Below are 12,439 nucleotides of genomic sequence, written 5' to 3'. Positions count from 1 at the left end.
CTCTAACACACAAGGCTACCCGGAATCAGAGTGGACCGTACAGAGCTGGGTCTTGAGGGCCCCATCCCACAAAGCTGCTTGTCCACATCTCCTCATTCAACCTTCACGGCGATCCGCAGAGCAAATGACACTTCTCCCCATTCCCCAGAGGGAGAAACAGACTCAGCAACTGGCCCCCACACTGCCAAAACCTCCAGCCCGAGGCCTATCAAAGGAAAGAAGCTTAATGCTGCCCTGGCGTTGGACTCCGGCTGCCCAGCAGTGTACCCTCCCGTGAGGGTCGTCGGCACCCCTCCTACTGCCCCCTTGCCTGGCCAGTACAGGAACCTGGAATAGGGCCAGAAACCACTTTCTGAGCTGGCTGTGGGGTCCTCAATCTGTCCGCAGAGCCTTAGATTAACCAGAGGGAGCCCTGGCCCCAGTGGGGAGCCACCCTGGGGCTCCTGCCGTCACTGTGGGTGGATGCCTGGAAGGAGCTGGGGGAGGGGCAGAGTCCCAAGCTCTGACCCCCACCCCCACTGGAGACGCTCTTCCCCCCTGGGCCCCTTCTGTCTGTCAGCCAAGTGGCCTCTAAAGGCAACTTTGGGCTGGGCTCCCGGAACCACGTTAATAAGGGGCTTTCTAGCCAGACAAGGTAGCCTCAGGGGCACTGGGACAGGGTGTCCAGTCTCTGCCAAGAGAAGGGACAGACAAAAACCAGAAATAAACAAGGTCCACTGAAGAGATGGGGCAGAGAAAGGTCATTTCCAGTCACCTCCAGGAAGCTCTCCTGGATCTCCCCAGTGCAGGGGTCTCCGTGGAGCTCTAGAATGAACTAAACAGTGTCTTTGCCCGTCCCCAGCCAGACTGCAAACTTCTGGACCCAGGCCGGCCCCTGCATTCACTGGCCTTCCAGGAGTTTCCAGGAGTTCTCACTGGTGGTGGAGCAGTGGTGGAGACTGAGCCCCAGAGGGCTGCAAAACCTTCTGCTGGAAGGAGAGGGAGGAGAGAGAGGGGAAGAGGAGGGAAGAAGGGAGAGGAGGGAGCAAAGGAGCAAGGGAGGGGAGGAAGGCAGGAGGAAGAGGAGGGGTGGAAGGAAACCAGGAGAGAGGGAGGAGGAGGGAGTGAAGAGGGAGGAAGGTAAGGAAGGAGGGAGGAAGAGGAGGGGAGGGAGAGAAAGGGAAATGAAAGGGGTCAAAGGAGGAGGTGAGGGAGGGAGGGAAGGAAGGGGGGAAGGGGAAGAGGTAGGAGAGCTGGAGAGGAAAAGAAGAAGGGAAAGGAGAGGGGTCAAGGAAGGAGGGGAAGGGAGGGAGGGAGAGAACGGGGAAAAGGAAGTGAGAGAGAAGGGAGGGACAGAAAGGGGGAAGGAGGGGGACAGAAAGAAGGAAAGGAGGGGGGACAGTAGGAGGCAGGTGGGAGGGACAGAAGGGGGAAGGGGAGGGGACAGAGAGGGAAGGAGGGGGACTGAGGGGGAAGGGGAGGGGACAGAGGGGGAAGGAGGGGGACTGAGGGGGAAGGAGGGGGACTGAGGGGGAAGGAGGGGGACTGAGGGGGAAGGGGAGGGGACAGAGGGGGAAGGAGGGGGACTGAGGGGGAAGGAGGGGGACTGAGAGGGAAGGGGAGGGGACAGAGGGGGAAGGAGGGGGACTGAGAGGGAAGGAGGGGGACTGAGGGGGAAGGGGAGGGGACAGAGGGGAAGGAGGGGGACTGAGGGGGATGGGGAGGGAACAGAAGGGGGAAGGTGTGAAGGAAGGGGAGGGAGAGAAAGGGAAAGGAGGGGGTTAAGGGAGGTGGAAAGAGAGAGGGAGGGAGGGGACTTGGGCGGGAGAAAGAGGGAAGGGGGAAAAGGAGGAAGACAGGAAGAGGGGAGGCAAGGAGGGAGGCAGAGGGAGGATGAGAAGGAGGGAGGGGTGAAAGGAGAGTGGCCAGGCCAGACCCCCCATGGGCCCGTCCCTCATAGCTAAGGCCAGTCTTCCTCAGGGTCAGGCAAGTGGATTCCACCGTCCCCACTGCACCCACTGTGCTCTGAAGCCATCAGCTCAGGAGGACCCTGCAGGGCTCCAGGCTCAGGGTGCAGATGGAGGCAGTCATTTCCCCCCTGTCCCTGTCTCTCAGTAGAGGTTGAAGGTCATAAGCGGTGGGATCCTGTCCTGCCATGTCCCTCTACCCATCCAGCAAAGTCTGGGACCCAGGAAGCGGGGACGGTGGTCCCCAGGGAGGAGCTGGAGGAGACAGGACCAGACTGGACATGAAGGCACAGCATCAGCTGTACTCTGGGGTGGAGTTGTGGAGAGGCCAGAAATACCCCCAGGGCGGGGTGGAGGGAACAGCCCTGGACTGCACCATCAGAGAAAGTACTTAGAGTCTCCGCAAGAGGGGAAAACGCCTGACCAGGGCCACTGCTGGGTGGTCACAGTCTCTCGGGAAGTGACCACCACGCCAACACCTCCAGGCACGGAAATCTGGGCCAGACCGAGCGGGGGTGGGTCCCGGGTCCTCCCACTGTGCTTTTGGGGGAGGTGGAGGAGAGGGGTGTCTTTCCAGCCAACTCCATTGAGTCAGAGGAAAGTTAACCATTTGATATTTGTCAAGCCCCACAGAACTTGGCCCATGCTTCCCACAAATTCTTGCAAAAAAGCTGTCACGTGGCTGGCATGCACCAATGGGGTGCTGAAGAGATGACCTCAATTTCCAAATATCGGGGTCATGTTTCACTTCGCATACTCTCCCTCCCCCAGGCCGATGAACGGCCCCAGATGAAATGGAACTGCCCGGTCTTTCACAGACTCGGCCAAGACAGGGAGAGGGCCGTGTTCACAGAACACTCGAAAAACATCTGGCCAGTCCTGAGATGGAGGGACCTCCCTGTTCCTCTGAGATCCCATTGGGCTGGCAGCTGCCCCACTGACCACGCACTGCGGGTGACCTCAAGGAGGGACCCACCCTGGGAGAGGTGGACAGAGGCTCGCGGCTGCTCAGGAAAAGTGGCTTCCTCATGCCCTGCCATGAAGTCAGATTTGACAAAAGCGGAATGTCCCAACTCGGGGACCTGGCAAGGCAGCCCACACCTGTGCCACCCCAACCTGCCGCTCAGGGGCCCAAGAAGAGGGAACCCCACATCGGAAAACTCAGTTCTGGAGGGACTCAGGAGACAAATGGTGCAGGGGCCAGGGGTAGAGTCAGATGAGCAAAACCATTAAGATTCTTGAAAATTCATATCTGGATGCCCAGTCCTAGTACTGGCTTTGCCCTGAAGGGGACAGGTGCCCTGGGAGACTGCTCAGAGGACAACCTGGGGCAGGCCTGGGCAAGAAGGGCCAGCATGGTGGCTGGTCCCCAGAGCACATCCTCTTCCGCCCCACCTTCCCACCACTCTTCAGAGACCTGGAGTGTCCAGAGCATGACCTGCTGCCTGGTGACAGACACATAGGGCCATTCTGTGCAGGTCACAGGGGTAAGGACTGAGCCAGGCTCCTGGTCATCTCCCAGGGGCACCCACTCCAAGCCTCCTGGCCCTCCTGAGTCCACCAAGCATTAACAGTGGCAAAAGAAAAAAAAAACTCATGAGAGTTTCGTGGATGTAAGTGGGAGGAGGCACACTGATCCCACACGCCTCAAATGTCAAGGCGGAAAGAGAAAGGGGACATGTCATTGGGAGACACGCAGCTGGCCCGTCTTTCTCCATAACAGGTGACAAGCTTAGCTGAACCTTCATCTGCCCATCCATCTGTGGGGTGAGCCTCAGCTGCAACCACAGTCCCATCAAGATGTGGAGAGACTGGGGCTTCACCGCTCAACGGGGTGGAGCCTCCCACAGGCAGGTCCCTGGCAGGAGGGCCTCCACAGCTGCACGCCATCCACCCCACTCCCTGGATTATCTGGGTAGTTTAGGCGAGAGCCTCATCTCTGGCAGGGAAGCTGTCTCCCAGGGGCTGGGAGGTCTGGGGTGGGGTGAGCAGCAGCTCTACCAACTCTCCATGGCTCCCCAGTGCCCCAGAACACTGGAAAGAAGCCGGCCTATTGGAAGTGTTGCAACTCAGTGGGAGAGGGCAAGTCCAGGATGGGGAGGGGGGGGGGCCTGTGGTCCCCGCACCGCCTGCCTGGCCGGAGCCAAAAGACTGCGGCTCTAGGGGGCGGCCCTGCCCGGGCTGGGAGAGGAAGTTCTGCGGCCAGGCTGCGTGGGCCCCGGGCTAGGCGCCTGTGCTTCAGCCGCCAACACAGGGTCTCTGGGAAAAGTTGGCTGGCCTCGCGGACGAGCTCCGTGTTCGCTACAACCGACTGCATCTTTTCCCCTGGAACGACAGCCCCAAGCCGTGGACCAGGCTGGGGAGGGGGCGGCGGTGGCTGCGGCATTGTGTCGGCGTCTCCCCCTCGGGGCCCCCAGCGAATGGCATTCCCAGCCTCGCCGCGCATTCCAGAAGCGCAGGGCGAAAGTTGTGCACGCGGCTCCGGAGGCGCCGGCGCCCGGATGACAGCGCGCCCGGGCGGCCGGAGGTGGCCAGCCCCGCGCGGACCTCACCTGCGTGGCTCGGGGGCGGCGCCCACAGCAGCAGCAGCGGCAGCAGCAGCAGCGGCGACAGCGGGGCGCCCGGGCGGCGCGCTTTCCAGCGGGTGTGGACGTCCATGCCGGCGGGGCGCGCGGAGCGCACGCGGCGCGGGGCGCGGGGGCGCGGGGGGCTCCCGGACAGCAACTCGACGGGGACGCCCAACTCTAGGAAGTCATGGGCGCCCGTGCCGGCTCTCTGTCCTTTGTGGCGGCGGCTGTCCCGGAGGGAGGCTGGCCTGGCGCGCGGGGAGCCCGGGACCCTTCGGCGCCCGCTCGCTCTTTCCTCGGAGCAGCTCCGCCGCCTCTCCGCCCCGCGACCGCTCCCGTGGGCGCTGACTCCGGAGTCGTGCGCCAGCCGCGGGGACAGGACTGCGCACTGGCCCGGGCGCTCGGTACTTTACCCCGTTCGTCCCTCCTCTGCGCTGGCAAGCCCCCAGCAGCTGTCGCTCCCCGGCGCCCGCAGCGAATCAGAGGCCAGGCTGCGCGCGGCCGGCCCGGCCCCTGCCTCCCACTGGGCGCCGGGCTCGGGGCGGGCCGAGGGGAAGGGCCGGCCTTTCTCGGGGAGTACGGGCCAAGGCGGCCCACAGCCCCGCGTCCTCTTTCCCAGCCCACCCCCCGCCCCACCCTGGTGCTGATACCTGGCCCATCTCCAGGGGGCAGTGCGGATGACCCGAAACTTGACAACTTTTGAGTTTTAAAAAGTGGAATGCCAGATGGCCCCGCCTAACTTTTTCTAGAAAGTGAAGCCTGAGCTCCCCATCTGGGTGGGGACTGAACTTCAAATCCAACCAGATGGGGCGCCCAAGATTGGCCAGCAGATCCAGAGAGAGGACACCCATACACACCCCTAGCTTCAGTTGCCCTGGGTCAGTCAGGATCTGGCTGGCCAGGAGATTCCCCCCAAAACCCCTGATAGGGTAGCCCGTCTGGGGTGCTGATGGGGCCGAGTTCTGCCTCCCCAGCCCCCCACTGCCCGCCCCTCCCTCACACTCCTAGAGGACTCCCCCCTCCAAAAGCCCAATAGAAAGCCAGGGACTATCCCTGCAGAGCTGAAGAAGGGGGGGTGGCATGAGAGACACCCCCTGGGGCGCTGGGGAGTAGCTTTCTCTGCTGTAAGTCTCCCTCCAGGTACCTACTAAACACATCCAGACACACCAGGACCACCGCAGAGGGGGCATTTCCTAGCTACTCAGGCCTGGGAGGCCTCCCCAGACGCCTATCTCTGTGGGTGACTCACACATCTTTTCAGAGGACTGCAGGGCTGGATCATAAAGAGAGAATTCCTGGGACTTAAGATGCCTTTCAAGCCCTAAGCCGTCTCCACCCCCTATGTACAAACAATCTCCTCTGATGCCTCCAGAACTGGACCCCTTGTTCCATGGCTCCAGTCTCAGCTCCAGGCCAGACATGAAATTCCCCAAGTGCACTGCCTTCCCGGGTCTGGATGGAGGTGAGGTCCAGCTTCTTGCTGCCGGCAGGACCAGGCCCCACAGGTGAGGAGGTGAGAGGCAGCCATGTAGCCAGCTCAGCCAGCTTCACCCCTGACAAACACCCTGGGTGCAGGCCAAGCAGGAGAAAGAGAAGCGGGCTCTCTGCAGGGACACAGGAAGACACATGAACGTGTCTAAAACAAAACCTCCTTCCCACCTTTTGTGCTTCTTTATTGGAAATTCTCTGTGCTTGTAATAACCACATATGTGATTAAGCAGTGTGTATGTGTGTGTGCGTGCACATGCATGCTATCTGTATCTGTGTTTGCGGGTGGGTATAAGTGTGCACATAGTCTGTTTAGGTGTGTGTTTCTAGGTATGTACGTGTGCATACCTGTATGTGGGCTTCTGTGTCTATCTGTATGCATATGTGTACAACTGTGTATGTGTGAATATGTACATCTATGTGTGTAACTAGAACAATAGGAACCAAACAAAAGGAAGAAATGCCAAAATAAAATTCAGGAAACATCACGAGGGGCTGGAGGGAGTGCATGGAGTCACTCTCTCAAAAAGCAGTGGCTGCATGGAACCATTTCTGGAAGCAGCGTCTGACTAAGAGCCGACAGTGGTGAAGAAGTTCAAGCTGTGCAGCGCTGGCAAAAATAAGGCCCCAGCAAGTGACGAGATACCAACCGAAATATTCCATCAAACAGATACAGCCTTCAACATGCCCAGAGTCTGTGCCAGGAAATCTGGAGGGCAGCTGCCTGGTCAACTGACTGGAAGACAGTCACATTTGTTGCTATTCCCAAAAGAAAGGTGAGCCAACAGAATGTAGAAACTATGGAATGATTAATCATATTAATATCACATGTAAGCAAAATCATGCTGAAGACTTAAAAATGGTTAGAAGAGAAATTCAAACTAGGTTTGGAAGAGACCATGGCACAAAGGATATCATTATTGACATCAGATTGATCTTAGCTGAAAGCAGAGAGGCCAGAAGGATGTCTATTTGTGGTTTTGGTTTTGGTTCTGGGTGTGTGTGTGTGTGTGTGTGTGTGTGTGTGTTACGGACTACGCAAAGGCATTTGATGGTATGGATCACACGAATTGGGGCTAACCTTGAGAAGAATGGGAATCTTAGAGCACTTAATTGTGCTCATGTAAAACCTAGACCTAGACCTAGACCGGAAAGCTGTTGTCTGAAGAGAGCACGGGAACACTGCGTGCTTTACTATAAAGGTATGCCCCAGGGCTGCTGTGTTTTTCCATATCTAGTCAATCTGTATGCTGATCAAATCATGTGAGACGCCAGACTTTATGAAGAAATATGTGGGATCAGGGTCTGCGTTCTGCAGATGACACGCCTCGCTCACTGACACTGAGGAGGACTTGAAACGCTTGCAGCGGAAGATGAAAGACTGCAGCCTTTGACATGGATTACATCTCAACATCAAGGAAACAGAAACCCTCACCACTGGTCAACAGGCAACATCACAGAGGGAGAACAGACTGAAGTTGTCAAGGATTTCATCTAACTTGAATCTACAACCAACACCCTTGGATGCAGCAGAAATAAAAAAAAAAACGTGTTGTAAGTGGGGGGGGGAAGGGGTGAAGGAAATGAGAAGATTCACCTGGGACCTGAAAAGATAGGATAACGATAGGCATAGTCTGATGGTGATTAATGGTATAAGACGTAATACATGGGAATAGTTGTATGAAACACCAAGTGTGTGAAGAATGGTTTGAAATGCCATGTATACGAACTTTGTAAGCAAACCAACATAAAATAAAAAATTTAATAACCCAAATGGTATAAGGAAATTCTGCTGTCAGAGACCTTTCCAAAGTGCTGAGGACCAAGAGCATCATTTAAAGACAAAGGTGCGCCTGACCCAAGCCGTGGTCTTTTTGATTACTGTGCATCTGAACAATGACTAAGGATGACAGGAGAATTGGAGGTTTGTGTCGTGGTGCCGGGGAAGAGTACTGAACATACCACGGGCTCCCAAAAGAACAAACAAGTCTGTCTTGAAGAAGGGGCGTCCAGGCTGCTCCTTGGAAGCAAGGACGGTGAAGCTCTATCTCACACACTTTGGGCATGTTGTTAGGAGGGGCTGGTCCTTGGAGAAGGACGTCATACCTCTTTGCAGTTCAAACATGTAGACCCTACCTTTCTTTGCTTTTCTTCTCATGTTGATCAGGGAGATGCCTTCTGTTCTCAGTTTCAGCCTCACCTGGTCCTGGAGGGTCTGGAGCTGGACAGCAGGTTGTCCCAACGGCCCTGCCCCCATCCCAGAGGAGCTGAGGGGCTGACTGTCCCATAGGTCCTGTCCTCATCCCAGAGGGGCTGATGGGCTGACTGACCCACCGGCCCTGCCCTCACCTTCTGGGCACTGACATGGATTGGCACCCTGGTTGTCAGAGGACAGTGCCCTCTTTCCAGTTCCAGCCTCAGGAATGTTGTTCTCCGACAGTCACACGTGTCCTCTGCTCTGCTGACACCTGTAATTTTACACCTGTAAGATCTGCACTTTCACCAGGGGTAACACTGCAGGTCAGTCACTCATGAGTGAAAGTCAAATGGTCATTACAGGGTCCCCTGGCGTGGACGTCTTAGCCATGACCAAGTGCTCAAGCACAAGGTAGGTGATACAGTTTGTCCTCTCCCGGAGGGCAACGAGGGCCCTACCTGGCCACACTGACGACGTGGCCCCACCATCATGCGAGTCAAGTTCCGCCTCCATCAGACTCAGAGGACAGTCCCTGGACGAAGCTGTCTGAACTTTCAGCCCAGGGCCTCCGGACTGGTCAGCAGTGAGTACTCCACTGAGACTACAGGGGTGAAGACAAGAGTCTTCCAATGCTGGGCACAGTCCCAGCACTGGCACGAAATTCTCTCCCTCCTCCCGCAGGGATGAGCAAAGTGGGATTCTGCACAGAAAGAGTCCCTCCTGTGTCCCTGCCTCCTGGTAGAGGCAGGATTAGAACCCGGGACTCTCTGCTAGCACACACTTCACGGATGTCCATCTTGACCAAATGCCAATGGAAACCCTGCTCTTGATGGTTCACACAGCCATGCCTGGCAGAGACGGCCTCAGAACCCAGCTGTCCACACAAGTTAAAATGCAGAACTCCTTACACGGTGCTGACGGTCCTTCCCTGCACACACCACCCCAGGACTGGGGACATGAGGGTCCTTCCATGCTGGCCAGGAATACACTAGAATGGTTTCAAAGTTGGGGGGCTGCAGGTTTGCAACCAGACTTGAGACAACGTCCAAAGTGGAGGCTCCAGGGAAGCTCCGCTCAAAATGAGCAAAGAAGCGCCCAGAGTGCCTGGGAACAGAGGCCGTGGGGGTGGCCAAGAAGGTGGCACTGATACAAGCCCAGTCTCCCTGCACAGGCCTCCTCATCCCTGGCTGGCACCTCACAGCCTGGCTGTTCCCATGTCTCTGTTTCCTAGACCTCGGCGCTCCCACCAGGTGTCCAGGAAACCCTCAACCAGATAGATAATGGGACTTCCAGGCAACAGCAAGCAGCGGGCAAGAAGCTCTGGCTCCAGACACACACAAGCTGACCTTACCCTGGACCCGACGGTGGGGTGTCACCGCACGTTACCCAGACGGCTGGGGCCTGACATGTCACCTCCAGGAAGACACTTCTAGATAAAGGCTGACCTTATCTCTCAAGAAAGTGTCCATTGCAAAATCCCTGTTTTCAGTGATTTTGAAGACCTGTCTGTATGGGAGGTTCCCCCAAGATTTCACATGACCCCCAGATTCAAACAGTGTTTTCAGGGTGTCTGTGCCAGCACCTTCACGTCTGAGACCTAGGGGGTCTCCCCTAAGGCTGTGTATCCATGGGGCCTCAATTCAAGAGCTGAGACCACCTCCAGGGACATCACTAGGGGTACGGGGGTGTGGACAGCCCCAGGGGCCACTCAGAGGGGTGACGATGCCACAGTGACTGTCTATAAGGTGTTTGTGGGGTGTTTCGGTAGAGATTTTTTCTTTTTTTATAAAAATATTCCTATTGTTAGTTATAAAAAACAAGAATAATCTTTGTGAGCCCAACTTACACGTAGCAGTCAGCTTACAGAGCTGAATGTCGGTGTGGACTCACTCTCTGACCCTCTGTGACCCACCAGCGTATTCCAGTGGCCTAGCTGAAGAGGCGACGTACTTCCAAATAACACAGAGGGAGCACCTCTCAGACGCTTCAAATCCACTAACAGCTTCACCGAGGAAGACAGCGTCCTCCAAACTTACAGCCTCCAAGGGCCCACAGGAGTGTCAGCTATGTTGTTGTTGCTGTTGTGTGCCATCGAATCACCTAAGACTCAGAGCGACCCTGTGAACAACAGGTGCAAACGCTGCCCTCTCTGGCACCATCCTCATCATCTGTCCTGCTCCGGCCGGTTGTTGGCACCTGTCAGTCCATTTTGTCGAGCGTCTGCCCTCTTTCTCTGACCCTCCACCTCTCCCAGCATGACAGCTTCTGCCGAGGACTGACCCTTCCTGACAACCCCTCAAAGCACACGAGGTGAAGTTTCACCGTCTTTGTCTCTAAGGAACATCCTGGTTGTATTTTCTCAGATCTGTTTGTTCTCTTGGCAGTTTTCATGGGATATTCGGCACTGTCTTCCAGCACCACAGCTCACAGGCATCGAGTCGTCTTCTGCCATCCTTACTGTCCAGCTTCCAGGTGCACAGAAAGCTACTGGCAAGGTCGTGGCTTAGATCAAGCCTGGTCCGAACTCAAAGGTAGGGCGTTCGAGTTTGTGAAATGTTCCGTGGTTATTACCTGATTACAAAGATGCTTCAGATCCTGTCGTCTCGAAGCGTGGGATCACTGCTGCCGGCCTTATTAATAGGCTAATTTTGTCAAATTCTCTCCTGTTTTGGCTACAATATTATAGTTACTGTTATTGTTGTTGTTGTTATGTGCCGTCGAGTCGTTTGCGACTCATAGCGACCCTATGTACAACAGCCCTAAACCCTGCTCTATCCTGTGCCAATCTCATTGCCTCTGACACACCCATCCCGAGTGCCCCAATCACTGAATCAATCCACCTCATAGAGGGTCTTCCCCTCCTGCGCTGTCCCTCCACTCTACCCAGTATGCTGTCTCTCTCTAAAGACCCGTCTCTCCTTACAACATGTCCAAAGTATGTCAGACGAAGCCCCAGAATCCTTGCCTCCAAGGAGCAGCCTGGTTTAATCCTCTCTAGGATGAATCTGTTTGTTTTCTTGGCAGTCCATGGTACATTCAATACTCTTCTCCAGCACCACAGCTCAAAGGCGTCAATTCTCCTTCTATCCTCCCTAGTCATTGTCCAGTTACTGTTATTAGCAAACTTTATTTCTTGATAATTGAATAGTAATTCAAGGAAAGGAGAGGGACCTTTTAAAAGGTCTTTTCTCAGATACTAAATGTTATTCAAGATAGAGGCATATTTAAAAGAATTTTAAATCAGTGGTTGTTGTTGTTGGATGTCATCAAGTCAAGTACGACTCCAAGTGACCTTATGAACACCTGTCCTGAACCCTGCTCTGTCCTGTGCCATCCTCATCCTCTCTGACCCACCAGAGCCCATGGCTGAAGTCACTATCAATCCATCTTGTTGGGGGTCTTCCTCTCCTTTGCTAACCCTGTGTCTTTCCAAGCACGATGTCCCTTTTCAAGGAACAGCCTCACCTAGCTCTGTGCAAAGTATAAAAGACAAAGCTTCGTCGTCTTTGCCTCCAGGGAGCACTCTGGTCATTATCTGTCTGTTCTTTTTGGATCCATGGGATGTTCAGTCCTCTTCTCTGGCACCGCAATTCAAAGACATCAACGATTCTTCCATAATCTTCATTCAGTGCCCAGCTCTCCGACGTGTAGTAAGTGATTGAGAAAATCAGGCCTGAATCAGGTTCACCTTAGTCTTCCAGCTGACAGCATTGCTCTTCAGCATTTTGGAGAGGTCTCTGACAGTGGACTTGCCCAATTAACTGCGTCTCCTGATTTCCTGACCACTGGTAGTATGGGTGTTGATTGTTGATCCAAACAAGATGAAATCACTGGAGTTTCCATCCGTTCTCTAACTGGAGCTGAAGAAAATAAAGCTTAGTCCACAGGAACCAAAATACAAGCTGAGTCAATCCCAGTGAACTTAAGAATCATCTCAAGAGTAGACTTGAAGCATTAAACACTCGTGTTCAAAGACCAGAGGAACTGAGGGAGGACATTAGAATACTATCCATAAAGAGAGCAAAAGGTGATTACAAAGAAGGAGGAGAAAGAAAATACCAAAATAGACATCAGAAGTTGTTGTTGTTGTTGTTGTTGTTGTTGTTGTTGTTGTTAGGTGCCGTCGAGTCGTTTCCGACTCATAGCAACCCTATGCACAACAGCCCTAAACCCTGCTCTATCCTGCGCCAACCGCACCGCCTCTGACACACCCATCCCGATTACCCCAGTCACCAAATCAA

At 55.1% G+C, this 12,439-nt stretch overlaps 1 protein-coding gene across 2 annotated transcripts in view; it reads right to left on the bottom strand.

Annotated features, from left to right (window-relative positions):
- Positions 1–4,604, bottom strand: part of COL5A1 (collagen, type V, alpha 1) — a 148,296-nt gene extending 143,692 nt beyond the window's left edge. For both annotated transcript variants that reach the window (XM_006902375.1, XM_006902376.1), the window contains exon 1: positions 4,499–4,604. In XM_006902375.1, the coding sequence (XP_006902437.1) occupies positions 4,499–4,604 (106 nt within the window). The remainder of the gene's footprint in view (positions 1–4,498) is intronic.
- Positions 4,605–12,439: the final 7,835 nt, after the last annotated feature.

The sequence above is a fragment of the Elephantulus edwardii genome, unplaced genomic scaffold (assembly GCF_000299155.1).
Source record: "Elephantulus edwardii isolate Elephantulus edwardi_28Jun2011 unplaced genomic scaffold, EleEdw1.0 scaffold00401, whole genome shotgun sequence".
NCBI classification, from domain to species: domain Eukaryota; kingdom Metazoa; phylum Chordata; class Mammalia; order Macroscelidea; family Macroscelididae; genus Elephantulus; species Elephantulus edwardii.
The sequence above is the reverse complement of the archived record's forward strand: the minus strand, read 5'-3'. Positions and strand labels throughout refer to the sequence as shown.